The sequence below is a fragment of the Beta vulgaris genome, chromosome 6 (genome assembly GCF_026745355.1).
Source record: "Beta vulgaris subsp. vulgaris cultivar EL10 chromosome 6, EL10.2, whole genome shotgun sequence".
NCBI classification, from domain to species: Eukaryota; Viridiplantae; Streptophyta; class Magnoliopsida; order Caryophyllales; family Amaranthaceae; genus Beta; species Beta vulgaris.
Genome location: NC_079207.1, coordinates 33,611,757 through 33,638,839, shown reverse-complemented (window position 1 = coordinate 33,638,839; position 27,083 = coordinate 33,611,757). Strand labels below are relative to the sequence as shown.

General features: G+C 35.8%; 1 protein-coding gene across 1 annotated transcript; it reads left to right on the top strand.

Annotated features, from left to right (window-relative positions):
* The first annotated feature begins 8,429 nt into the window (after positions 1-8,429).
* LOC125498707 (uncharacterized) lies at positions 8,430-12,279 on the top strand. Its single transcript, XM_048646964.1, has 2 exons — positions 8,430-8,804; positions 12,166-12,279. Exons 1-2 carry the CDS (start codon positions 8,430-8,432, stop codon positions 12,277-12,279), a joined length of 489 nt encoding a protein of 162 aa, XP_048502921.1.
* The last annotated feature ends 14,804 nt before the right edge of the window (positions 12,280-27,083 follow it).

The window sequence follows — 27,083 nt, the reverse complement described above, 5'->3', positions numbered from 1 at the left end:
TATGTGTTATAATTTGCTAACCTAATTACATGGAATGTTATTTTGAATAAAAATAATCTCCATGATATTAGAGAGAGTATGCGTTTGTTAATTCCTTATAGATTGAATGGCTGAAGTTTTGGGCGTAACAAACCTTAACAAACTAAGCTATTGCAAAGGACACTAAAGTCACGCTGTTGTTCATGGAATCTAGGGAGTCAGTTCCTAGAATCTTGGAGGAGTAACCAACTACCCAAGAAGATAGCGCACAACTAACCTAATGCTAAAATTGTGAAAAGGTGGCTGGAAGAACGTGGATTTAGTGGGAAAAACGGCGTGGATATTATGGCTACATCAACAGATAGATCAGGGTCATTTCTAACACCCACGTCTATGTAATGGAGCAAAAATAGGAGCTGTTGAGATCTCCTTTATATGGCTCAACAATGAACTAGATTATTTTGTACAACTTCCCAGATTTAATTGTATTATTTTATAAGGAAGTTTATTTTGGTTTTATTACTCTTCAAGCAATTATTCGTGTAATACTTTTCGAGAGTGGGTTGAGATAACAAAATTTTGTAATCAAGTGTGAGAAAGAGAAAGAGAAAGAGAAGAGAGAAAGAGAAGACTTCTACTGAAGTCAAGTGAGGATAGTCACGTGTTCAGGGGGAACAAGGTTACTAGAACTGGTTCCTAGAGGAACTAAGTGAGGATTGATTTATATTAAGTTGTAATAACAATTATAAATAAAAGATCAACATTTCTCCCTAAAAAATTGAGGAAGAGAACCTTGTTAAAAGGATCTTCTTGTGTTCTTCCTTATTGTCTTTTCTCTTCATTAGGTTTCAAATCATATTATCCGCAAAAAGTATGAAAATCTCCCCAACTACAATTCACCCCCCCTCTTGTAGTTGTTCTAGTGTTTATACTAGACTAACAATTGGTATCAGAGCTTGGTCCTCCAAAATCAGTTAACACTGAGGAGCTAGTACCTAATAATCATGAACAATACGGGAGAAAGATTAGATGAAGGTTACTCAACCCAACATCCGCCTATGTTCAATGGCAAGCATTCTCCATACTAGAAAAACCGTATGGAAATCTTCATTAAGGCTGAAAATTATCAAGTGTGGAGAGTCATTGAAATCGGTGACTTTGAAGTCACTGAGAAGGATGAAAAAGGCGATTCAGTTCCTAACATCTCTCAAAATATGATAAAGATGACTTCGATAAGATGGAGATGAACAACCCAGCAAAGAAGATTCTCCACTGTGGTCTTGGTCCCGACGATGAGCACAATAGAATCATGGGTTGTAAATCTGCCAAGCAAATGTGGGAACTTCTACACGTAACACACGAAGGAATAAGCGAAGTCAAAAGATCAAAGATATACATGCTCATGCACAGATATGAGTTGTTCCAGATGAAACCTAAAGATTCAGTTCAAGATATGCTCACTAGATTCTTTAATATTATCAATGAACTTGACTCTCTAGGAAAGTCTATCACTCCAGAGGAACAGGTTCGAAAAGTCCTAAGGAGTATCCCACAAGATGAAAAATGGATCGCTAAAGTAACAGCTTTGCAAGAAACTAAGGACTTCACTACATTCAATGTCGAGCAACTTGTAGGGTCCTTGTTGACTCATGAGTTGCACCTAGGAACTCATGAGGTTGATCCTAGTAGGCCTAAAGCTTTACCTCTCAAGTATAAAGAACAAGATGATTCAGAAACTGATGATGAGGAAGCAGCATTGATCGTGAAAAAGTTTATGAAGTTCTTTAACCGGAACTACGAAGGGAAGAATGCCAGAAAGCCCTCAAAGCTAAGCTGTCATAAATATGGAAGTTCTGATCACTTTATTAAGGAGTGTCCACTTTGAGAGAACGACAAGAAAAAAGTAAAATACAAGGAAAAGGAAGGAACAACAAAAGGCTTCCTCAAAAACATAAATGAGAAGGGCCATGGTTGCAGCCTGGGGGAATTCGACTCTGATGAGGAGCAGGAACAACCTGAAGAAGAAACAACTCATCTATATCTTATGGCAAATAAAGATAACGAGGAGGACTTGCTAAACAACAAGGTATGTATTAATGTTATTGAAGAAGAGTTATCAGAACTTAAAACGAACCAACTTATTAAATTGCTTTTTGAAACTTTGGATGATTAGAAGGCAATCTACATTAGAGAGAAGAATATGGAGAATGCTTTGGAAGTCACCAAAGAACATGCAAACTGGTTTAAAACTTTAAACTCAAGTATCGAGGAACGGTTCTTTGAAGTGTTTAATGAAAATCGGCGTATTTAAGAAGCATATGAAAAGGTTAAAAATGAAAACTACTTCTTGAATATGGAGATGGCATAATTGAAATTGTTTGTTCCTGAAGGAACCAGTTCCCCTAGAAATACCAGAACAGATTTCAAGAAATTGAAATATGCATGCGATTCTGTTTTAAATGAAAGTTTGGTACTTAAAGGGAAATGTGAGTCTTCAAGAACAAAACTTCCTGATCGAGTTAGCTGGATAGAAAAATATAAAAATGAATGAAGAAATGGACTAGGTTTCAATCATAAGAAGAAAAACAAAATGAAGAAATATGTTGATCTGCCAAGCAACCGAATATGCTCTTAATGTGGGAACAATGGTCACTTAGTATCTGACTGTTCCACCAGGGAAGAACATATTGAGGGGAACATTCACTTAGTTAAGCAAGTGTGGAAAGATAAAAGGAACTCAAGCCCAATAGAGGAACCCAAGTCTGACTGGGTTCCTACCACTGACTAATTATTTCGGATACAGGCTAAAGTGAGGGGGAACAACCTGTGGTACCTTGATAGCAGTTGTTCCAAGCACATGACAGGGGACAAAATCAAATTTCTCTCACTTTCAGTCTACGAAGGAGGAATTGTGACATTTGGAGACAATCTTACAGGTAACATTGTAGTTGTAGCTAAGGTTGGGAAATCTCAGTCACATTCCCTAAATGATATATTTTTGGTCGAGGGTTTGAAACATAATTTACTAAATATTTCCCAATTCTGTTATAAGGGGAACAATGTGAAGTTTACTAATGAATGTTGTGTAGTAAGTGATGTAGTTACAGGTACCAAGATACTGGAAGGAACTAGGAAGAGAAACACTTATGTTGTTGACCTAAACCTGGTTCCTAGGAACAACTTGACTTGTCTAAGTGCAATAGAAGATGAACCGCTCCTTTGGCATAAAAGGTGTGGACATGCAAGCATGACCTTACTTCATAAGGTAAGTGGTAAGGACTTAGTTGTTGGTCTTCCAACAATTAAGGTCTCAAACCATGAAGTTTGTGGAGCATGTGCGAAAGGAAAACAAGTTAGATCCTCATTCAAAACAAAGAAGATGGTAAGTACACAAAATCCACTTTAATTGATTGACATGAACGTATGTGGCCCTCTACGTGTCCAAAGCAGACTAGGTAAAAGACATGTATTAGTCATAGTTGATCATTTTTCTAGATACACATGGCTTATTTTTCTTCATAGCAAAGATGAAACTTTTGATGAATTTGTGACCTTTGCTAAGAGAATTCAAAGAATAAGTGGTTTTAAATTGAAACACTTAAGATCTAACCATGGTAAGGAGTTTGAAAACTCCAAGTTTGATGATTTTACAGCAATGAAGGACTTGATCACAACTTCTCTGCTCCTAAGACCCCACAATAGAATGGCGTGATTGAAAGGAAAAATCGTACTCTGGAGGACATGGCTAGAATACTGCTCATAGCCAGCATTCTTCCAAAGAACTTTTCGGCAGAATCAGTTAACACAACTTGCTATATCATCAATAGGGTCATGTTGAGACCCATCACCTTGAAGACCCCCTATGAACTTCTCAAAGGAAGAAAACCCAATATCTCTTACTTTCGAGTCTTTGGATGTAGATGTTTTGTACACAATAATGGTAAAGATAACTTAGGATAATTTGATGCAAGAAGTGATGAAGCAATTTTTATTGGATATGCTATAAACTCTAAAGCCTATAGAGTGTATAACAAAAGAACAATGTGTGTTGATTGAAGAGAGTGTCCACATTATCTTTGATGAAACTAACTCTCTGTAGGAACCATGTTATAATAATGACTTTGAAATTGGATTGACTCGATCTGAAGAGTCAATCAACTTTGATGAGGAACTAACTCCTGCAAGTACCAACAGAAAGCATGTTCCCGAAAAAGAGATGATTGTTCCTAATCCTACTCCTCAAGGGGAACATGCAGATGAAGGAACTCCTGATGAAGGAACACAAGAAGAAGAATTACATCCACATAATGAATCAATAGAAGAACCTCAAGCAGAAGGAACGGGAACAAGAAGGTTTGATCCAAAACCTTGGAAGCACCTAGACTCCCATCCACTAGAGTTGATCATAACTGATATTGAGAAGGGAACTCAGACAAGATCCCAACTCAAAAACTTTTGAACATTCCAAGTCTTTCTGTCCATGACAAAACCTCGAGATCATAATGAAGCGTACTAGAGTCTGACTGGATAAATGCCATGCAAGAGGAACTGAATGAGTTCCAGAGGAACAAGGTCTGGCATCTTGAGACCAAGCCTAAGAACCAAAAGGTGATTAGGGCTAAAATGGGTCTTCAGGAACAAGCTAGATGAGCATGGAACAATCATAAGGAACAAATCCAGACTTGGGCTATAGGTTATAATCAACAAGAATGTATTGATTTCGATGAACCTTAGCTCCTTTTGCTTGAATAGAAGCTATTTGAATTTTGATTACGTTTGCTGCATTTACGGGATTTAGGTTTTACAAAATGGACGTTGAATGTGCTTTCTTAAATGGATATTTAATGGAAGACGTCTATGTGGAACAACCTCTTGGATTTGAGAATCCATCTTCCAAACAAAGTCTATAAGCTAGATAAAGCTCTTTATGGGCTGAAACAAGCTCCTAAATCTTGGTATGAAAGACTTTCAAAATTATTACTTTCACATGAGTTTATAAGAGGTAAAGTTAATAGGAACATGTTCCTTCGATCTAAAGGAACAGACATTCTAGTAGTACAAAGTTATGTAGATGATATAATCTTTGTACTAACGAATCTCTTTGCAAGGAATTTGCTGATCTAATGAGTAGTGAATTTGAGATGAGCATGATGGGAGAATTGAACTTCTTTCTTGGTTTACAAATCAAGCAAACAGAACGAGAAACAATGATCCATCAGCAAAAATATGTGAAGAAAAAATACAGAGATATGATTGGATCTTTACTTTATCTAACTGCTAGTAGACCTGACATTTTGTTTAGTGGTTGATCATGTGCTAGATTTTAGTCAAATCCAAAGGAATCTCATTTGACAGCAGTCAAAAGAATTCTTAGGTATTTGAAAGGAAGTGATGATCTTTGTTTGTTCTATCCTCGAAGTGACACGTTTGATCTAGTTAGCTACTCTGATGCTGACTATGTCGCGGACTTGGTAAATTGCAAAAGCACTTCTGGAATTGCTCAGTTCCTAGGAACAAGCTTAGTTTCTTGGAGTTCAAAGAAACAAAACACTGTTGCACTCTCAATAGCTGAAGCCGAGTATATATGTAGCAGCAGCAGCTTGTTGTTCCTAGGTATTGTGGATCAAACAACAGGTACACGATTTTGGCATAAAATATCAGTGTGTTCCTATTTTCTGTGATAACACAAGTGCAATATGTATCTCCAAGGATCTTGTACATCATTCTAGCATATTCATATTAGACATCATTTCTTGATGGACTATGTTGAAAAAGGCTTAGTAAAAGTAGAGTTATGTCCTACTGAAAATCAAATTGCAGATATCTTGACCACACCTCTTTCTAGAGACAGATTTCAAAAGATCCGCTTGGAACTAGGGATGATCAGAATAATATGAAAATGCCTTTATATTTATCTTCCTAAGTAATATTCATTACTAAGTGTGTCCTGCAACTTTCATGAATTTTATTCATACACCTTAGTTAAGGTTAAGGACTCACACTAGTCTCATAATATTCTCCTTAGTGTTCTCACTAGTACTTAGCTAGAAGGTATCATAAGCATGAGTTCAAATATTTTTCATTTTTTTATTTTTTTCTTCATAATTTTTTTCCTTTTCTTTATTTTTCCGAATTTTCATTTTCTTATTCACATTTCATATGTTGCATTGGTTCGAAAAATTTATATGCATGCCCATTTGAAAAATTTAATGTCTAAGAAAAATGGAAAGCACCACATTAAATGAACCTCTTTTCACACGCATAAAGCCTCCTTCATAAACACTTCCCTCCATCCCATCATTATTTGCGCCTACTATTCACTCTCAAAATCTCATCACTCCCAAAACTTCCCATCTACTCTTTCTCTTCTCAAAAACCCTAATTTCCATGGCACCCAAGCGTTCTAGCACCGAAAGTATTCCTCTTCCATAAGAGAAACTACAAGAGGGGGGTGAATTATAGTTGGGGAGATTTTCAAACTTTTTGCGGATAATATGATTTGAAAGCTATTGAAGAGAAAAGACAATAAGGAAGAACACAAGATCATTTTAACAAGGTTCTCTTCCTCAATTCTTTAGGAAGAAACCTTGATCTTTTATTTATAATTACTATTACAACTTATTATAAATCAATCCTCACTTAGTTCCTCTAGGAACCAATTCCTAGTCACCATGTTCCCCCTAAACACGTGACTCTCCTCACTTAACTTCACTAGAAGTCTTCTCTTTCTCTCTTCTCTTCTCTTTCTCTTTCTCTTTCTCTTTCTCTTTCTCACACTTGATTACAAGATTTTGTTCTCTTAACCCACACTCGAAAATTATTACACGAATAATTGCTTGAAGAGTAATAAAACCAAAATAAACTTTCTTATAAAATAATACAAATAAATCTGAGAAGTTCTACAAATAATCTGGTTCGTTGTTGAGCCATATATAGGAGATCTCAGCAGCTCCTATTTTTACTCCATTACATAGACGTGGGTGTTAGAAATGACCCTTGATCTATCCGTTGATGTATCCATAATATCCACGCCATTTTTCCCACTAAATCCACGTTCTTCCAGCCACCTTTCCATAGTTTCAGCATTAGGTTAGTTGTGCGCTATCTTCTTGGATAGTTGGTTACTCCTCCAAGATTCTAGGAACTGACTCCCTAAAATCCAGGGACAACAGCGTGACTTTAGTGTCCTTCGCAATAGCTCAGTTTGTTAAGGTTCGTTACGCCCAAAACTTCAGCCATTCAATCTATTAGAAATTAACAAACGCATACTCTGTCTAATATCATGGAGATTTTTTTTGGGGAAATTCAAAATTATTATTGATAACAAAAAAAGAGTTACAAACACCAAAACAACAAGCAATAGGAACACAAGCATCAGTATCTATTTGAACCCACCTTCTAGGAAGGTTAGAAAAAATAGACTCTTCATATGCTTTCCTAAAGCAAACACCAGAGCACCCGAATCAAGCTAGGCACTAAAACAAAAGGTGCCAAAAGGTACAAAGCATAATAAAAAGAGTAAACTATCTATTCAAAAGTTGTTTCAGTTCCTCAGAACATCTACATGCTACATTAAAGACAATGTTGTCCTAATTGAGCAGGATCAATAAGTTTGTTCTCGAAAACCTTCTGATTTCGTTGAATCCATATGTGATAAACAGCTTCAGCAAACATCATGCCATAAACCTTGCTGTTTAACATGCCAGAAGGTGAAAATACAACATATGAAGCCTGGAGGAAAATTGCAACCATTGGAAGTGCCAGGATGAAATGGGAATCTATCTCTATGGATTTCATCATGGGATTATAGAATATGAGGTTAGGAAAGAATGCAATATGGGTAATAGTGGATCGTTTGACCAAGACGGCAAGATTTATAGCAATGAAGGATACTTGGTTGTCAAAACAATTGGCTGATGCTTACTTTAATGAGGTCGTTAGGCTGCATGGTGTTCCGAAGGACATCATTTCAGATAGAGACTCGAGATTCTTATCTAAGTTCTGGAAACAGCTCCAGACAGCCGTGGGTACACTATTGAAATTCAGCACAGCTTTCCACCCAGCAACAGATGGTCAAACAGAAAGAACCATTCAGACCTTGGAAGATATGTTGAGAGCATGCGTGATGGATTTCGGAGGATATTGGGATGATCATTTGATGTACATTGAGTTTTCATACAACAATAGTATTCACTCGAGCATAGGAATGGCACCTTATGAGGCATTGTATGGACGAAAATGCAGGAGTCCTATATGTTGGAGTGATGTGAACAAGTCATTGAATCTAGGACCGAAATGATAGAAGAGACTACCAACAAGGTGAAGTTGATTCAAGAGCGTATGAAAGCAGCTCAAGATCGACAAAAATAGTATGCCGATCAAAGGAGACGAGATTTGGAATTGTAGTTGGAGAGAAAGTGTTGTTGAAAGTTTCACCAACCAATGGAGTAATGAGGTTCGGTAGGAAAGGGAAGCTAAGTCCTCGTTATATTGGACCCTATGAGGTATTGGAAAGAATTGGACAAGTGGCTTATAGGATAGCCTTACCTACAAAATTAGCCAAGGTTCATAATGTTTTTCATGTGTCTCAACTTCGTAAATACATCTCTAACCCCTCCCATGTTATTCAACCTGAAACCATTGAACTAGATGAGACCCTTACTTTTGAAGAACGTCCTATTAGAATCCTTGATTCCAAAACAAGAAACACCCGAAGCAAGGCAATAAAATTAGTCAAAGTTTTATGGTCTAATCATGAAATCGAGGAAGCAACGTGGGAAAGAGAAGACGACATGAGAAAGCTTTATCTTGAACTCTTTTTTGAGGTACGATTATCGAGTTTCGGGGGCGAAACTCCTTAAGGGGGACCGAATGTAATACTAACAAAGCGCAAAGCTAATGCTTTGTTAATATTAAACATCTAACTCTAAAGTTCGAGGACGAACTTTGTTTTTAAGGAGTAGATGTAATACCCCGAATTTTCAGAATTTATTTTATTATTTATTAAGGTTTAATATTATTTCCACTCAAAATTTATTTTATGATAATATGATTTTATTTGATAACTATGTTTATTAAAATAATAATTTCATTTAGTTTTGATTTATTTAACAAAGTTTAAAATAAATTATTTGTTTTATTATTCATTTCATTATTTCTAATTAATTAAACTTTTTACATTTCTTATGAGTGTCCTTATACTAATTGTCCATTCAAATTGTCCATTCATATTGTACAAAGCCCAAATGTCAAGTCCATACCCATATGCCTTTTAGCCAAAAAGAAAAAAAAACAAAAAAAAAAAAGAGGAGAGGTGAAAACGTGATTCACCATCTTCATCCCCCTCCTTCTCCTTCGTCTGGTTCGGCTCAAGAACCAAGGAAATCAACTCCTTCCTCCATCTCCTTCCTTCTCCTTCATCTGATTCAAAGCACTAAAACCAAGATTTTGCAACTCAAAATATCAACCTTTGTCAGCAAATAATTGAATTTAGGGGCAAATTTTTCAAAAGCTAAACTCATCCACCATTGGATTTTCTATCCAAATCTTCCATATAAATACTGATTTCACTTTCATCAATTACTCAAGCAAAACAATTCAAAAGGTTTGCTTCAATTCTCTTCTTCCTAATTTCTGAAATTTTGTTTTGAAAATAAAAAAAAATGAAATTCAACCCCATAATCAATCCCTCTGTTTTCTTCCTCCACTGGAAAACCACCGCACCACCTGACCTCCAACCCATCTTTGAACCACCACACTGCCAGAAATAATCGAACCACCAAAATTGACCGCAACACTGTCGTCCTTCCTTCCCTTTCGCGACTCGCTTGCGGCTCTGCAGCGCCCTGCTGCCTCGCGCCCTGCCACCACACAAGCCGCCACCTGAATTTCGCCACCCTACTTTGCCCAAAACCACCGAAAACCGCCGGCCACAATAGCCACCACCAATTTTCTTCACCCTCCTCTGCTTCATCTCCTCTGTCGCCTCTCCTGTTTTCTCCCTCTTCTTCTTTCATTTTTCCTCTGTTACGTTTTCTCAGTTTGAGAAAACTGATTCCTTAAAAATTTCCTTTTTCCTTTTCCTTTTTGTTTAATTAGTTTTATTTGTTTACTTTTATTTTTAAAACTAAAACCTATAATTTTCCTAAACTAACTTACATTGATTAAGTTAGTATATTTTAGATCACTTAATCTTTTATAACTTGATAATGTTTCTTGATTTTCTAAAATAAAATAAGGAGTAAAATAAAATTAGATTTTCATGTTTAAAATAGTTGTTAAAGATGATGAAAGTTAAGTTGAAATAATTTTGTGAGTACTTAAAAAGTTAAAATGATTTCATAAATGATTTACTTTGATTGATAAACTCTCTTAAAAATCATTGAGAATTTCTTTAAGTTATTTGGATTATTTAAATCGTATATTTTATATATGTATATAAAAAGGGGTTATTTAGGAACTAACTTAGATCTCGTTAACATCTATTGTAGACTCCGATTTCGTAAATGAGGAATACCAGGAGTGCTAATACATTCATGAATTTAACTTTGGACACACGTCACGAGGTAATCTCCGATGTCCATCTATAGATAGATCCCATTAGCGTAAAACGAATTAAATACGTGATTATGTGGTTATAAAATTTATAAGTATGGACTATAATTATGGATTATCAACTTAATGTGGATTATGAATACGAATAACAAAATGGGCAACGACTATGGATTTCGATGATGAATTATGAATAATGACGATGGACGATGGACGATGTACGATATGACAACGATGTTTATTATAACGCTATTAAAATCGGTTAATGTCATTTAATAATGTTATGATTATTATTAGTATATTAATATGATTATTATATTATTATGATCATTATTATTATTATTATGATTATTATTGGTATTACTGTATATCATTATTATTCATGAATATTATTGTTATTAATATTGAGACTTTATGAAAGTTGGAATTGATAAGAACTTGTGATAATGAAATGATTATGAATCTGAAGTGATAAATGAACTCAAGAGATGATTGTGTTTATGAAATGAATTATTGAAATCTCTATGAATGGATTGAGATTATGATGCATTGAATATGTTCACACTAGATTGAACAAAATGACGAAAATGTGTACGTGATTTATGTGATGACTTGATTAAAAGATGTTAATCACCTAAAGTGAAATATCGGAGGAAAATGATGAACAGGTTACCCTGTATGAGTGGTTCAGCGGGCCCTACAGGTTCTCTGGTTATTATGCTTATTATTCTGTTACTGTCTTTCTTCTATCTTGTTTTGATCCAAGTAGAAGGGGTGTGCACACTAGGGACTCTGTTACTATGGCTATTATGATATCCGTAGGTGGTTACAGGGGTTCGCCCCGCCTAAAAGTAGGTGGTTACAGGGGTTCGCCCCGGCCTACAATGTTGAAGTAAGTGGTTACAGGGGTTCGCCCTGGCTTACTAGCATTCTATTTCCTCTCCTTGAATAACTGGATTAATTGAACTAATGGCATGATTATTCTGTGTATATATATGTGTGTATATGTGCTATGACTTCCAAAACTATTAACTTACTATTTTACAAAGTATTCTCAACTTAAGTATTTTACGGGATGGTGTTGGAATTACTCAGTTTTTCTGATTTTTGGGAGCTTGTCTCTCTTGTCTCTTTTCAATGTGTTTGTTCAGGTGGGTGATCGATCGGGGGAATAAAAGGGAGATCATTTAGAGTTGTCATCCACTTAGCATATGATTAGCTTCCGCTGGAACTCTGAAACACTTGATTAATTAGTAATGTTAATGAACGATTCACTTGGTTGTAAGGATTAATGAATTGAGTTTAGTTTGATTTTAATACAGCCTTGCCTTTATTTCCAGGGAGATAAGTGCAGCGGTAGTGCCACCCGTCGAGTCGAACCCTCGTGGATTTGTTTTCCCCAAAACCCAAGTTTTACTAAATGAAGAAGGGTTCGGGTCGGCGGGGGTGTTACAAGAAGTGACGAGGCTATTTTTCTAGGTTATGCTTTAAGTAGTAAGTCTTATCGTGTCTACAATAAGCGAACAATGTTTTTCTAGGAAAGTGTCCATGTTATTTTTGATGAGACTAACTCCCTGCAGGAACAGAGACATGATAATAATATCTTTGAAATTGTATTAACTCGTCTTGATGAAGTGTAATCAAAATGATAAGGAACTAACCCTTGCAGGAAAAGAGAAAAAGCTGGTTCCTGATCCTGATAACCCTGTGCCTGATCCCCTTGAGGAGCCAGGAACAGGAGGAACTTAGGAGGATCAAGGAACTCGTGACCTAGGAGAAGATAATATGAATCAAGCATCACAAGAAACTCAAGAAGCAACTAGAAGATTTGATCCAAAGCCTTGGAAACACCTAAATTCTCATCCTTTAGAATTGATAATATGTGATATTTAAAAGGGAACTCAAACTAGATCCAAATTGAAGAATTTTTGTGTTTTTCACGTTTTCTTATCCATGACAAAACCTAAGGACCATATAGAAGCGCTCAAGGAGGCTGATTGGATCAACGTTGTGCAAGAGGAGCTAAATGAGTTCCAAAGGAACAAGGCTAGACTTCTTGCCAAAGCTTATAATCAACAAGAAGGAGTTTGCTGATCTGTGAATTCGAAATGAGTATGATGGAAGAGTTAAACATCTTTTTGGGATTGCAAATTAAGCAAACTGAAAGAGAAACAATGATCCCTCAACAAAAATTTGTCAAAGAACTACTCAAGAAATATGGAGTGGAACATTCAACAACCAACCACACTCCCATAAGAACAGGAACAAGGTTATATGAAGATTCAAATGGTAAGTATGTAAACAAAAAGTATTATCGAGGTATGCTTGGTTCATTACTATACTTAACTGCAAGTAGCCTGATATTTGTTTTAGTGTTGGTTTATGTGTTCGGTTCCAATCAAATCCCAAAAAATCTCACTTAACAGCAGTTAAGAGAAATTTAAGAAATTTGAAAGGAAGCGATGACTTATGTTTGTTCTATCCTAGAAGTAATGTGTTTGACATAGTAAGCTATTCGGATGCGGATTATGCTGGTGACTTGGTTAACTGCAAGAGCACATCAGGCATTGTCCGGTACCTAGGATCAAGCTTGGTGTCATGGAGCTCAAAGAAGCAAAATATTGTTGCCTTATCAACAGCAAAGGCTGAATATGTGGCTGCTGCTGCATGCTGTTCCCAGATCCTTTGGATCAAGCAACAAGTAAGAGATTTTGGCATTAAGCTTAAGTGTGTTCTTATCTACTGTGTTAATACTAGTGCTATTTGTATCTCTAAGGATCAGCTCATTATTCAAGGATCAAGCATATTCTCATTATATATATTTTCCTTAAGATTAATGTATCGTGTCAAACTTAAACTTTGTCCAACAGAAAATCAAATAGCTGACATTCTGACTAAACCACTTTTTAGAGAAAAATTCGAGAAAATTCGCTTAGAGTTAGGGATGATTAGAATTCATTGAGTGTGCTACTTCTAATAAAACCCTTAGTTACAAGATGATACTAAGTGGCCAGCAACATTTTGTGATCTTCATCACTCATTGTACAATCTTTGTAAAGGACTCACATTAGTCTTCATAATACTCCCCTTATTGTCCATGCATATACTTGAGTAAAAATAGAAAGGTTGTTGTACATATAGATTGAACATGTGTACATGCATGAGTTCACACTTTCTACTCCTTTCTTTCTTTTCACGTAAATATTATTTTTTTTCTTCTTCCATTTATTATCATCTTTCATTCATCCCCCACAAATTTTTTTTTCAACGTTTCACCAGCGTTCATGTACAAACTTAAAACTAAAATCACTCACCGGATTTAATGAAGGAAGGGAAAAGCCACATTGGATTCCTCCTCACAATTCCCATAAATTAAACCACAAAATAAAAACCCATCATATCAAACCAAATTTACATGGCACTTAATCCCATTTATCCCAAAACCACTACCTCTGCAAAACTGCCTCTCTCTCTCTCTCTCTCTCTCTCCACAACTCTGCCATCTTCATCTTCCTCACCTAAAACCCTAAATGGCTCCCAAAAGAAAAATCTCCGAAAGTACCAAAAAAATTTCGGCTGAAAAAGCTTTACCCCTGGTGGATTATAACGGAAGCAAGAATGAATCTTCCAACTCAAATGAAGATTCTCTGGGTTCTCAAGCAAATTTGGCTGAAAATGAAGTGCTTTCCCAAAGAAAGAAGAAGATCTAGATGATGCTGAAACAGAGCAAGAAAAAGAAATTATTTACCTACGAAAAGGGGTAAGAAATCAAATCCTCTAAGTATATCATTGGGTTTTGTGTCGATTTCACCTGGTGCAAGAAAATTAAGTGGAATCAGTTTCTTGATCTTGTTAATTTAAAAATGGGTCAAAGTTTTGAGTTTTGATGAAGGTCTTTATGAGAGTGAAATGAGTGAGTTTGTTGCTAAGTTTGAAAATACTGAGGGTTTATGTATAAGTGTTGTCGCTGGGAAATTGGTTAAGTTCAATGCAAAGTCCTTATGGGAATGGTTTGATGTACCTAATGAGGGGTACAGGGATATGTGAAGGGTCGGGCTAAGTTAAATGTGAATGAGCTTCAAACGCTACTATTTTGAGTTACTTTGGGGGTAAGGAGGCTGACCAGTCCCTAGATCAGAAAGATCTCTCTCCTTTTCACAAATTCTTGTTTCACTTAGTTTGGCGCTTTATTCTGCCAAGGACTTCCAAGAGGACTCAAGCGAGCCTCATGGATCTTTCCTTGATGTTTTCCCTTGCTAAGAACATAAAAATAAACTTTCCTGCTTTAATGATTTCTCACCTTTTCCTACTGTATCTCCCATAACACCAAGGTGGGGTATATGCTAACCTTGTTTATGTTATCCTCAAGAAGAATCACATAAAACTCCCTTCTAGTACCTCTTTTGATCTGGAGCCTGATAACTATTTGACTAAGGAGACCTTATCCAGGCTGTCTCTCAGGGTACAGGGTGGGATGTTAGACTTTGAGGTCACAGAAACTAAGGTGAAGTTTGAAACTCGGGTAAAGCGGAAGTTAGAGGAGGAGGTCAGTGCTGAAGGACCTAGGTTTGTGTGTAAGAGTCAGAGAATTGCTGAGACCAAGGCTCCCAAGGAACAGGGTCCGGGGGCAGTTCATATTGATCTTGAGGAGGATTAAGCTCCTTCAGGATCGAGGATTGTAGATTTTCCTCTTATCTCTACCTCTAGTCTTCATGGTATACTGCATACAATTCAGGAGTCTCTGTCTCTCCTTCATACTAGAGTCCAGGGTCTTGAAGCAAGAGTTGCTCGTGTTGATCTTAAGCAGGAGCAGATCCTCACACGTGTGCAGAAGGGAGAATCAGCTATTCGGGAGAAGATCGATTCTGTGGTCGGTGCTTTCCTTATGCGTCCCAAGATTTCTAAGCCCTCCAATCCTTAATCTCCTTCCTTCATTAAATGGATGAAACAATTTTTATTTGGTTGGTTTGTATTAAAACAATGGTGACTAGTTGTTACTCTCTTTTATCACCCATCCTTTTTGGTGATAAAATGTTTTGGTTTATATCTTTTCTTTTCTTACTTTTCTTTATTTGTGCTCTTTTCTCTTTTTCTTATATTCATGTTGAACACAGTTTGTGCTTTTTCATGACTATGTGCTTTAATCTTATCTTAATATGCTCATGATAATGTTAGGATGGCTAGTATTATTATATGAGTGTTTGAGCTACTACGCATTGACATTGTTGTACATGAGGCACTCTTAGAGTTCAGCTGGGTCCTTATTGTTTTTGATGGTGACAAAAGGGTGAAGAAGTAGAGTGGCACATAAAAATCAATTCTAATTCTCTTCGGTTCTAGGTGATGATTTTTGGATTTTTCTTTTTCAAAACTGATTTATGATTAATTTAGTTTTAGTTTTCTGTTAGTTTAGTGTTTTATATATTTTCTTAGTTTTTGTTAGTTTTGTTTTAAAGACATTAGCTCTTGATTATTTTGCTTTAGCTCTTGATTCTTTTGCTTTAGTTATTTTATTGTTTTTATATGCCTTATATTTGCCATCATCAAAAAGGGGGAATATTTTGTATTTCATGTTTTGATGATGTCAAATACTTAGGTTAATTTTACTATATAGTAAAAAATCAAAAATAATGTAATGTTCAAATTTGCATTTATATCTTGTGGAGAAAGATTAATTATTTAATCTAAGTCAAGATATTTAATTTATACACTTTGAATTTTTATCATATGGTATGTTTAATATTCTAGTAACTTAGAATCTTTAGATAAAAGATTCTTTAATCGTGCTGTTGGAATTGTTTGAAAAACAGATTGAAAATAGCGTGGAGGAAAGCATGGAGATGATCCTTGAATATCTCCAACAAACTCCAATGGCGTGGCATACGAAGTGGAACTGATTCCTTAAAGCTCTCCAACAAACTCCATCTACCTGCGTGTTACTTGCTGGAAATTCTTCCACTAGCAGATAGTGGAAGGTAGTTTGTTTCCGTTGCAAAAAGCATGGAGGAAGTGCAGCGAAAATAGGAAAATGATCTCCACACCACTACAAGCTCACATCATGGAGAACGTGGAGCACAAACTGTCCAGAAGAAGAATAATTGCAACAACTATTTAAGGAAGAAATTATTTGAAGAAAAACTTGAGAACTTTCAAGAAAAAAAAATCTATCATTACTCAAAAAGTTTTTCCTGTAATTTCTTCTTCATTCAACATACCCATTATTGTAATATTCATAGTGTGTGGGTGAGATAAAATTAAGAGAATATCCTTATATTCAAGATAAAGAGAAAGAGAAAGAGATAGAGAAGAGCGAAGACTTCGAGTGAAGTCAAGAGAGAAAAGTCACGTGTTCGAGGGGAACAAGTTCCTAGAGAAACAGAGAAGGTCCAATATTAGGTTGTACAAAAGAGAGTCTTTTGGCCTAGTATATTAAAGAGAGTTTGAGTCAAACTTCCTTGTGATCAAGGTTTTTCTTCCTATTGGGCCTAGGAAGTTTTCCTTGTAAAAATCTCGTGTGCTTGTCTCTTTCTAATTTCGAGTTTGTTTTAATTCCGCATTACAAATTGAAAATTTCTCCTCAATTACAATTTACCCCCCCTCTTGTAGTTGGTCTAGTGTTCATACTAGAATAACAGCACTACTTGCCGCCATTGTTGTAGAGTAAAAGCTTCATGATTGCTCCTTTGATTTGAAACACCAACACAACAAATTCTAACCAAAACAACAATCATACAACATAATTTCGCAGAATTTATAACAATCAAATGATAATTATATATGAAATCGAAAACCTAGGTTGAAGATTAAAAAGCAAAAGAAATTACAGTAGAATAATCAGATTGAGAGATGAAATGGAAGAGAGAGAAAGTACCGGAAGAGAGAGAGTGAGAAAAAAAAAAGTTGGGCAAAAAAAATAAAAAAAAATTCATTTTACCTGTTGCAGCAGGTCATAACCTGTTGGGACCAAATATGGCAAAAATGATACATAGTTGGGATTGCTCAGAAATAATCTTTAGTTGGGACTGAAAATGGTGAAACGCCCATAATTGGAACAGTTACTGTCAATTTTTCCTATATAAACACGCATATTGTAATATCAATGCTTACCCAAAGAGACCCAAGCTTGTCTTCTTCAACAGGGGTCGTGAGAAGCCCGAAGAGAAGGAAATGGCGTTGTATGTTGGAACATTTAAAGTGTAATGGGTTTTCATGCTCATATGATCATATACTAGAAGAGGGGGAGGTCTAGTATGTTAAAGATTAGAGTACACAAAAACAAAGGTACATGGAAAAACAAGGAAAACAGAAGGTCGGTCGCGGGTCGCGACGTGTCTTCTGTCTCGGGGATATGAAAAGATGCTTTGACGGTTTTCAACCGTTGTGATGCGTACGTTATTCGTTTAATGACTATTAGGATCCTTAATCAGTGGATTAAAGGTCCTTAATTAGTGATTAAAGGGGGGGTTATGAAAGTAACAATAATAATCTATGAAGGGTATATTTCTATATAACCTTTGTGATTCTTATGAGGAGGGTTATAGAAAAATCAGTTTTTTCCTACTCTAAACTTGCTTTGCTTGAGAGAGACTTTGCTTATTTCTCTTGAGTGTTCTTCACAAACTCTAAACACAAGTTCTTGTTAATTCACTTAGAAGATCATCTAAGTGGATTGTGCTCTCCATTGTATCTCATTAGTTATTTCGTGGTAACCCGGTGATCCTAGAGTGGCGAAATTAAACTAATAGGAAAGCGTAGTTTTCGTGCCTTGGAGTGGTATATCCGATTCTCTTGTTGATCACACCTAACAATCTATTAGTTTAATTTCTTCTTTCTGTTCGGATATGGCTCAATCACTCAGGGACATGACTATAAACTTCCAAAAGTTGGACAAGTTTGAGGGGGTGCGTTGTCGAAGATAGCAAAAGAATATGCACTTCTTGTTGACTACTTTGAATGTGGTGTATGTTCTATCAACACCCATGCCACCATTCCTGAAAGATGGAGAGGAAGAGTCTATTGAGACTACAAGGAAGAGGATAAAGTGGGAGAATGATGACTACATTTGCCGGGGTCATATTCTCAACTCTCTTACCGATCCTTTGTTCGATCTATACCAAAACGTGGAGATTGCAAAGGAACTTTGGGATGCTCTTGAGGCCAAGTATATTTCGGAAGATGCTTCAAGTAAGAAATTTCTTGTTGGTAATTTTAATTCTTTTAAAATGACTAATGATCGGCCTATTGTATAGCAATTTCATGAAATTCATCACATTTTAAATCAAATAAGATCACACGGTATGGTGATGGATGAGGCAATTGCGGTTGCCTCAATCATCGATAAATTACGAAACTCTTGGAAAGATACTAAACATTCTTGAAACATAGAAGGAAGATATGTCCATGGAGCAATTAGGAACTCATCTTCGTATTGAAGAGGGGATCCGGGCTCAAGATGGGGTTAAGGATACTACTACTAGTATTCCTAAGTCTACCGTGAATATGGTAAAGGTTGGTGGGTCTAGTAAGACCAAGAAATCCAACGATAACAATAATAACAAAACTAATGTTGCAAACAAGAAGAGGAAGACCCTCACTTGTTGGATATGCAATGGTCCTCATCTAAGAGGGATTGTCCTTCTAAGAACAAGAAGAAGACAAAGAATGAACACCCTAGTGTTATTCAAAACCAAGGTAAAATTGCACATGTAAATGTAATTGAAGAAATGCATTTTGTGGCTATGATTTATGAAATTATGTTTGTGCAGGTTGATTATTCTTGGTGGATAGATTCGGGAGCCTCTAAACATGTGTGCAATAATAAGCACTTCTTGAAGCCTTTGAAAGATTTGGATGATGGTCCTATCTTGTATATGGGGAATGATTCCACGGTAAAGGCTAAAGGAATAGGCCAAGTAGAATTGTTGTTAACCTCGGGAAAGACTTTAACTCTCCGGGATGTTTTTTATGTACCGGGAGTTAGGAAGAATCTTGTGTTAGGAGGTCTTTTGAATAAGTTTGGTTTTAAAGTTGTTTTTGAGTCGGATAAGTTTATTATTTCCAAGGGTGGTATTTATGTTGGACAAGGTTTCTTCTGTAATGGGATGTTTAAATTTAGTATTAATAATAAAGTTGATACTAGTTCATTTTACATACTTGATGTTTCTTCTCTATTGCACAATCGTTTATGTCATGTGAAATATTGTAGATTATATGACATGTCTAAGATGGGTTTAGTACCGCCTTTCGATTCAAAGTTAGAGAAGTGTAATATATGCAAGCTAAATAAAATTACAAAAAATCCTTATCCTAGTGTGACTAGACAAACGGTATTGCTAGAATTGGTGCATAGTGACTTGTGTGACTTTCATAGCTCACCTTCTTTGGGAAATAAAAATATATTGTAACTTTTATTGATGATTTTTCAAGGTTTTGTTACATATATTTATTATTTACTAAAGATGAAGCAATAGAAAAGTTTAAGACCTTTAAGACCGAAGTGGAACTTCAACTTAATAAAAAAGTTAAAAGACTTCGGACGGATAGGGGTGGTGAATGCTATAATTCTAGTTATTTTAGTTCCATTGGTGTAATTCATGAAACAACCGCCCCATACTGTAACAGCCCGCACTTCCGAGCTGCTAGCTAATCACACTTAACATTCATTAATCTCAATCAACGATTAATAAACCTCACCTTATATTATCTTGCAGCGGAAACATAATTTACTAAACGATCCTGGACCTGTGGGTCAGGGCCCACAACAACAAACCACCTTCAATACCAATTAACAGATTACATAATACTTTACTCGATTCCCAAAATAATATAATATTTTATTCTCAAATAAGAATATGTACTCCTAAATACAACCTCTGAATAACAATTTTAATTATAATGTCATAACCACATTCATCCTTTTTGATCCATTCTGAACCTCGAACACACCTGCAAGATTACTAACAATAAACTCTGCCCCACCAGGACATGTTCCAAGAACAAAATCAGAAAAATTGAGTACACACTGTCCAACCAGAAATCCATTTTAGTAGCTTAAAATATACTCGTATCGTTAATCAATTTTCATAAAATTACTCTATGTATTCAAATAGATGAATATCGATATAACAAAACCATACACATTAGAAATAAGATGAGATGATAATCTATACTACTTTAATAAAACCATAGATCTTCCAAACGAAACAGACAACTATATATTTCAATTCCATAAAGCAGTTCTTCGTTACCTATTTTATAGATAAATCATTTCGAAGATATTTTTCTAAATCCAACTACTTAATCAATATTTCAGAACACTTTATTGAGAGTGTATCTCTCAGTATAAAATCATTTGTATAATATCTCAAAATTTCTAGATAAACCCCTAACTCGTTGCAGCAACCAAAACGTTTTTTTTTTCATATAAGAAACAAATTTGGTAATTGTTCGAAAAATAATTCATCTTTTAAATATATCGTTGGCATAGCTTAATCACGTAATAGAAATCGTTGGCAAGTATAGACTGAAACTTAACATAATATAACATAACACAATACTCGACCTTATCTGGTCTTAACTCATATCTGAATCATTTTCCTCCACTTGTACCTTGCCCACTATTCATCTCAGTAAATAAACTAAGCCAGCTAAAACCATTTCAAAATCATTTTCTCATTATCATACTCAAATCATATTCCAAAAATACTTTATAGTTTTCGTAATCGGGGAACTTATACGAATAGAGAGGTTACACCATCTCTAAAACTCATGGGGACGGCTCCCCTATCAACTTTGTACTGCTTGCAAGACTTTCTAGGTCATGACCCTATATAATGGAGCAATACCCGCTCCAGAGCACTACCCGCTCCAGAGCACTACCCGCTCTAAACACATAATGAGCAAACCTGCTCTACAAATGTTGTTCACTTTCCCTTATAAAATAAAACTTGTAATTATACAAAAATATTTATACTCAACACTTGTACTTAAATACTTATTCGCAATACTTATACTTAAATACTTATACTAAAATAATTATACTTTGAGGTGTCCACGATTGTAAAATATATACATACATAAATATATCGAGCTTAACACAAGAAATCCATGTAATTATACCAAAATACAAATTCATATTTCGAAGGTGGAAGGACATGTGTGTACTTCTACGCATCTTCAAAATAGCACTCGACTCCAAAATAATTTTCGAAAGTCCAATATTTCCTCATCCAAATTATACTCGAATTCCACAACAATTCACCTCATAATAATAATGACCATTAGCATCCATCTTCGCAACAATTCAGATAAACAAATTTAACTTCTTATACTAGTTTCTAACTTCTTTCATGAACTAACCACAAACCTTTTATATACAACTATTTCACTAATCAATTCACATTTTCTATCTCACATAATAACTCTAATTCCTCATTCTAATTTATAGAGAATGTATTCAACAACATGACTTATCGAAATTTGATTTCATAAACTAACTTAAGAAATATAAATACAAATTATAAACCTCAATCCAACCCATTAAATAAATAGTAAAGATTTACTCTTTAAGTTGAACAAATTTTTATCATATCTGATTTTGTATCGTAACAAGATTTGATTGTCATTAAATTTATTTGTGAAATCAGACTATAAAATGCAATTGCATCAGGCTTGAATCGGAATCAAAGAAGAGGATGAAGAATTAAAATTTAGCTTATACCTTCTTACAAAAGGAATACCAAAATAATGGTACCAACAACATATCAGCGAACAACAATGGCAAAGGAACTGACTCGCAGCACCAACCCCAATAGCAGCGGCGGACCACGATGGTGGCGGCAGCAACCAGCACCAGAAAAACAAAGCAGAGGAGAGAGAAAAACAGCAACACAATACCAGAACCTTGAAGTAGAGGAGACGGAAAAGAACAGACGCGACAGCATGAGGCGCCGTCACCAAAGAGAGAAACAACCGCCTGTAGGGGCATCGACCGACGGAAAAAAAAAACAGTAACACCGACCACTACAACGTCAACACAAAGGAGAGAGAAGATTGAACAAGAGTAAGGCAAAAAATGAGAGAGAGAAGGATTTGGGAATTATGGGTTTCCTTAAATTCTGGTTGATGAATTCCAAGAGTTGAGAATGAGTTGCTAGATATCTAAAACTTTAAAAATCTTATGAGGCTTTGGTGTTTTGACAGCTCAAAAATTTCATTCAACTTGGCAGCACAATACCAAGGCACGAAGAGAGAGAGAGAAAAATAGGTTCTTGTTTCTTTTTTTTCTTCCAAAACGTAAATTGACCCAAATTCTATTTAGACATTAAAATTCACCTTTCCAAAGATGTTTTACTATAGGTTTAACATACAATTAAGGTAATAAAACATAATTATCTTTTAGTAAAACCTGCTTAAAAAATATGGGCTATTACACATACTCACCTCAAAGTAATGGTATAGTGGAAAGGGAAAATAGGGTCCTAAAAGAAACGGTTAACATCATGCTTTCTAATTCGGGTCTTAATGACGGTTTTTGGGGTGATGCAATTTTAGTTGCATGTTATATATTAAATAGAGTTCCTAATAAAAGGAATAAGACTAGCCCTTATGAGCTTTGGTGTAACAAAAGCCTAATCTCAATTACCTTAAGGTATGGGGTTGTAGGGCAATTGTCAAATTGATGGAACCTAAAAGGAAAATTTTAGGTGAAAAAGGAATTGATTGCATTTTTATAGGCTATGCGGTACATAGAAAAGCCTATAGGTTTTATGTCATTGAGCCCAATGACTTTGTCTCTATCCATTACGTGATAGAGTCAAGGGATGCAATATTTGATGAGACTAGATTCTCATCCATTTCTAGACCAAAGGACATGATACCTAGTACTAGTTCCAATGTTGTGGATGACATTTCTAATGATCATGATACTACAACACCGAAAATTAGGAAAAGTAAAAGAATTAGAAAAAAGAAATCTTTTGGACCGGATTGTTACAATATGGAGGAGAATCTTAGGACCTTTGATGAGGCTATGAAGTCTCATGATTCTGCTTTCTGGAAAGAGGCAGTGAATGATGAAATGGATTCAATAATGGGAAATCATACTTGGATTTTAGCTAATTTACCTCCGGTTGCAAACCCTAGGTTGTAAATGGATTTTTGGAAGGAAAAGGAAAATCGATGGAACCATACTAAAACATAAGGCTCAGTTAGTGGTCCAAGGTTTTAGGCAAAGATATGGTATCGATTATTTTGACACTTATGCTCCGTATGCTAGAATAGCTACTATTAGACTTTGATAGCATTAGCTGCGATTCATGGTCTAGTAATTCACCAAATGGATGTAAAAACTTTTTCTTAATGGTGAATTGGAGGAGGAAGTGTACATGAATCAACTGAAGGTTTGTGGTCAAAGGTCAAGAAACTAAAGTTTGCAAATTAGTTAGATCTTTGTATGGTCTTAAACAAGCACCTAAGCAATGGCATCAAAAATTTGATGAGGTTTTTGTCTAGTGGGTTCAAATAAATCAGTCTGATAATTGTGTATATAGTAAATTTGATAATAACGGTAAAAGGAGTTATATTTTGCTTATGTTGATGATATGCTTATTTTTGGGACTAATTTGGAACAAGTGGAAAAAACCAAAGTTTTTCTCTCTTCTAGCTTCTCCATGAAAGATTTGGGTGAAGCGGATGTTATTCTAGGTATTAGAATAATGAGAGGGAAAGGGTTTTCTTTATCACAATCTCATTATATTGAAAAGTGGTCAAGAGGTTTAATGAGTCAAATTCGACTCATTTTGCTACTCCATGGATCCTAGTATTCACTTGTTCCGAGTAGTGGTACTCCTATTTCACAATTGGAGTATGCAACTTAATTGGAAGCTTGATGTATGCTATGACTAGCACTCGGCCGGATTAGCTTTTGCTATTGGAAGCTCAGTAGGTATACTAGTAATCCTAGTATGTTGCATTGGCAAGCATTGAGAAGAGTGCTAAGGTATTTAATTAAAACCTTGGATTATGTCATAACTTACAAAAGAGAACCTTCTATCTTAGAAGGTTACTCGGATGCTAGTTGGATTTCCAATAAGGAAGATTATTCATCCACTAGTGGTTGGGTGTTTCTTCTTGGGGAGGTGTATTTCATGGGCATCAAGAACAAACATGTATAACGATTCACTATGGCATGGAATTCATTGCTTTGGCTTCTTGTTGCCAAGAAGGGAATGGCTAAGGAATGTGTTGAGTGAGGTTGACTTATGGGTCAAACCTATGTCACCTCTTGCTATCCATTGTGATAGTGCATCAACCATAGCTAAAGCTTATAGTGAAGTCTACAATGGCAAGTCAAGGCACATTGGAGTTAGACATAGCTATGTGCGGGAAATGATAAGGAATAGTTGTATAACTATTAATTTTGTTCGGTCTAACCGTTGTCAAGGGAACTAGTGAACAAAATGAACAAAGGGATGGGTCTTAAGCCTCTTACAACTTATGGTGAAGGAAAACTCTATTTGATGTCTAATACAACGTTAGATCTCAAATTCAAGAGGATAGTACTTCTCTAGAAGGTTGGGAGCACTTGTTTAATACATCCCAGGTTAGTGCTTGTTGCTACAATTGAAAGAGGTTGAATTTATTCTTAATAAATCTTTGATAAAGTGCTCAATTGTAGGAGCATGTTCGAAAGATTTACCTAATAAGCTAGAGTTTGGCCGCTTCACAAGTCTAAGGCTTGACTTGGAACGCTTATGAATGGATATGGAACCAAGGCTTCATAGGTGTCGGAGGTTTAAAGAACCTAGTTTTATGTTTATGTGTATTAGTATCTTCAATAATTTTATGTGGTTATATGATTCAAAGCTTTGTCTATCATTATGATCGAAATTATCGTAAAGTTACTTTTACTAAATGGAAATTCAATCGTTAGATATTTCCATGATGCATGAACATGGTTGTTTGCGATTTATAGCAAGTTGAAAACTTTTCAACATTACCCTATAAATGGGAGGAGGATTGTTGGAACATTTATAGTGTAATGGATTTTCATGCTCATATGATATATACTAGAAGAGGAGGAGGTCTAGTATGTTAAAGATTAGAGTACACAAAAATTGCAAAGGCACGTGGAAAACCAAGGAAAACAGAAGGCCGGTCGCGGGTCGTGACCTGGGGGCCGTCGCAGGTCGCGACCAGTTCCTTGTCGCGACTCGCAAGCTATTTCGCCAGTTGCGAAGTGTCTTCTGTCTTGGGGAAGTGAAAAGATGCTTTGACGGTTTTCAACCATTGTGATGTGTACGTTATCCGTTTAATGACTATTAGGATCCTTAATCAGTGGATTAAAGGTCCTTAATCAGTGATTAAAGGGGGGGGGGGGGTTATGAAAGTAACAATTCTAATCTATGAAGGGTATATTTCTATATAACCTTTGTGATTCTTATGAGGAGGGTTATAGAAAAATCAGTTTTTTCCTACTCTAAACTTGCTTTGCTTGAGAGAGACTTTGTTAATTTCTCTTGAGTGTTCTTCACAAACTCTAAACAAAAGTTCTTGTTGATTCACTTAGAAGATCATCTAAGTGGATTATGCTCTCCATTGTATCTCATTAGTTATTTCGTAGTAACCCGGTGATCCTAGAGGGGCGAAATTAAACTAATAGGAAAGTGTAGTTTCCGTGCCTTGGAGTGGTATATCCGATTCTCTTATTGATCACACCTAACACTGTAGGTGGTGGTGGCAGCGGGCCGGGGTTTCGCAACAGCAGGCAGCAACGAGATCAATTGGATGGTGGTTTCGCGGTGGTCTTTGAAGATGAGAGAGAGTGAGGCGAGAGCGGTGGCAGATGACGGGTGCAGTGAAAGAGAAGGGGAAATGGGTGGCTGCTGGGCGATTATCGCCGGCAGTGGTAGAATGGCGCAGCATGCGGTGGTTCTCGCCGGTGGTGGTCGGGTGGTGGAGCTATAGTGGTTTTTTAGTTGTTACTTTGAGTTCCGAAAACAAACTAAAACAGGGGAAGAAGATTGAGGTTTTTAAATCATGTGTTTGAGTTTAATTTTCGAATTGTTGTTGTTGATTTGTAATGCAAAAACTCTTCCATTCTTCTCTATTTATAGAGAAACGAATAACTCAGTAGATGAAGTTCAGAAATTTTCAATTATCAAACCATTTAAGTCCAGAGATCTGGAATAAATTAATAGGAAGTTTTGCTGGTTTTGTAGTACAAGGAAAATGAAACAAAACCATGATTTTCCATGGTTGGGAGTTCCAGGATGAGTTTTCCATCTTTTCTCTTTTTCTTTTAGTTTTCTGATATTTAGAAGGTAGTGTGGGCTAAATTCAGTATATAGGTAACTCTTGTTTGGGCTTAGAGTTTGAGCATTGAATTAACATAGACCCAAAATCTTTTGCATTATAAAGTTGATTTAAAATATTAGTGATTCAAATATAAACTTCATTACCAATGAATCATTCATCAAAACAATTACTACTTTCAAAATACTTAGAATCCCAAATAGAAATATATTTTAGAAAATAAACTTAATATTTAGAGT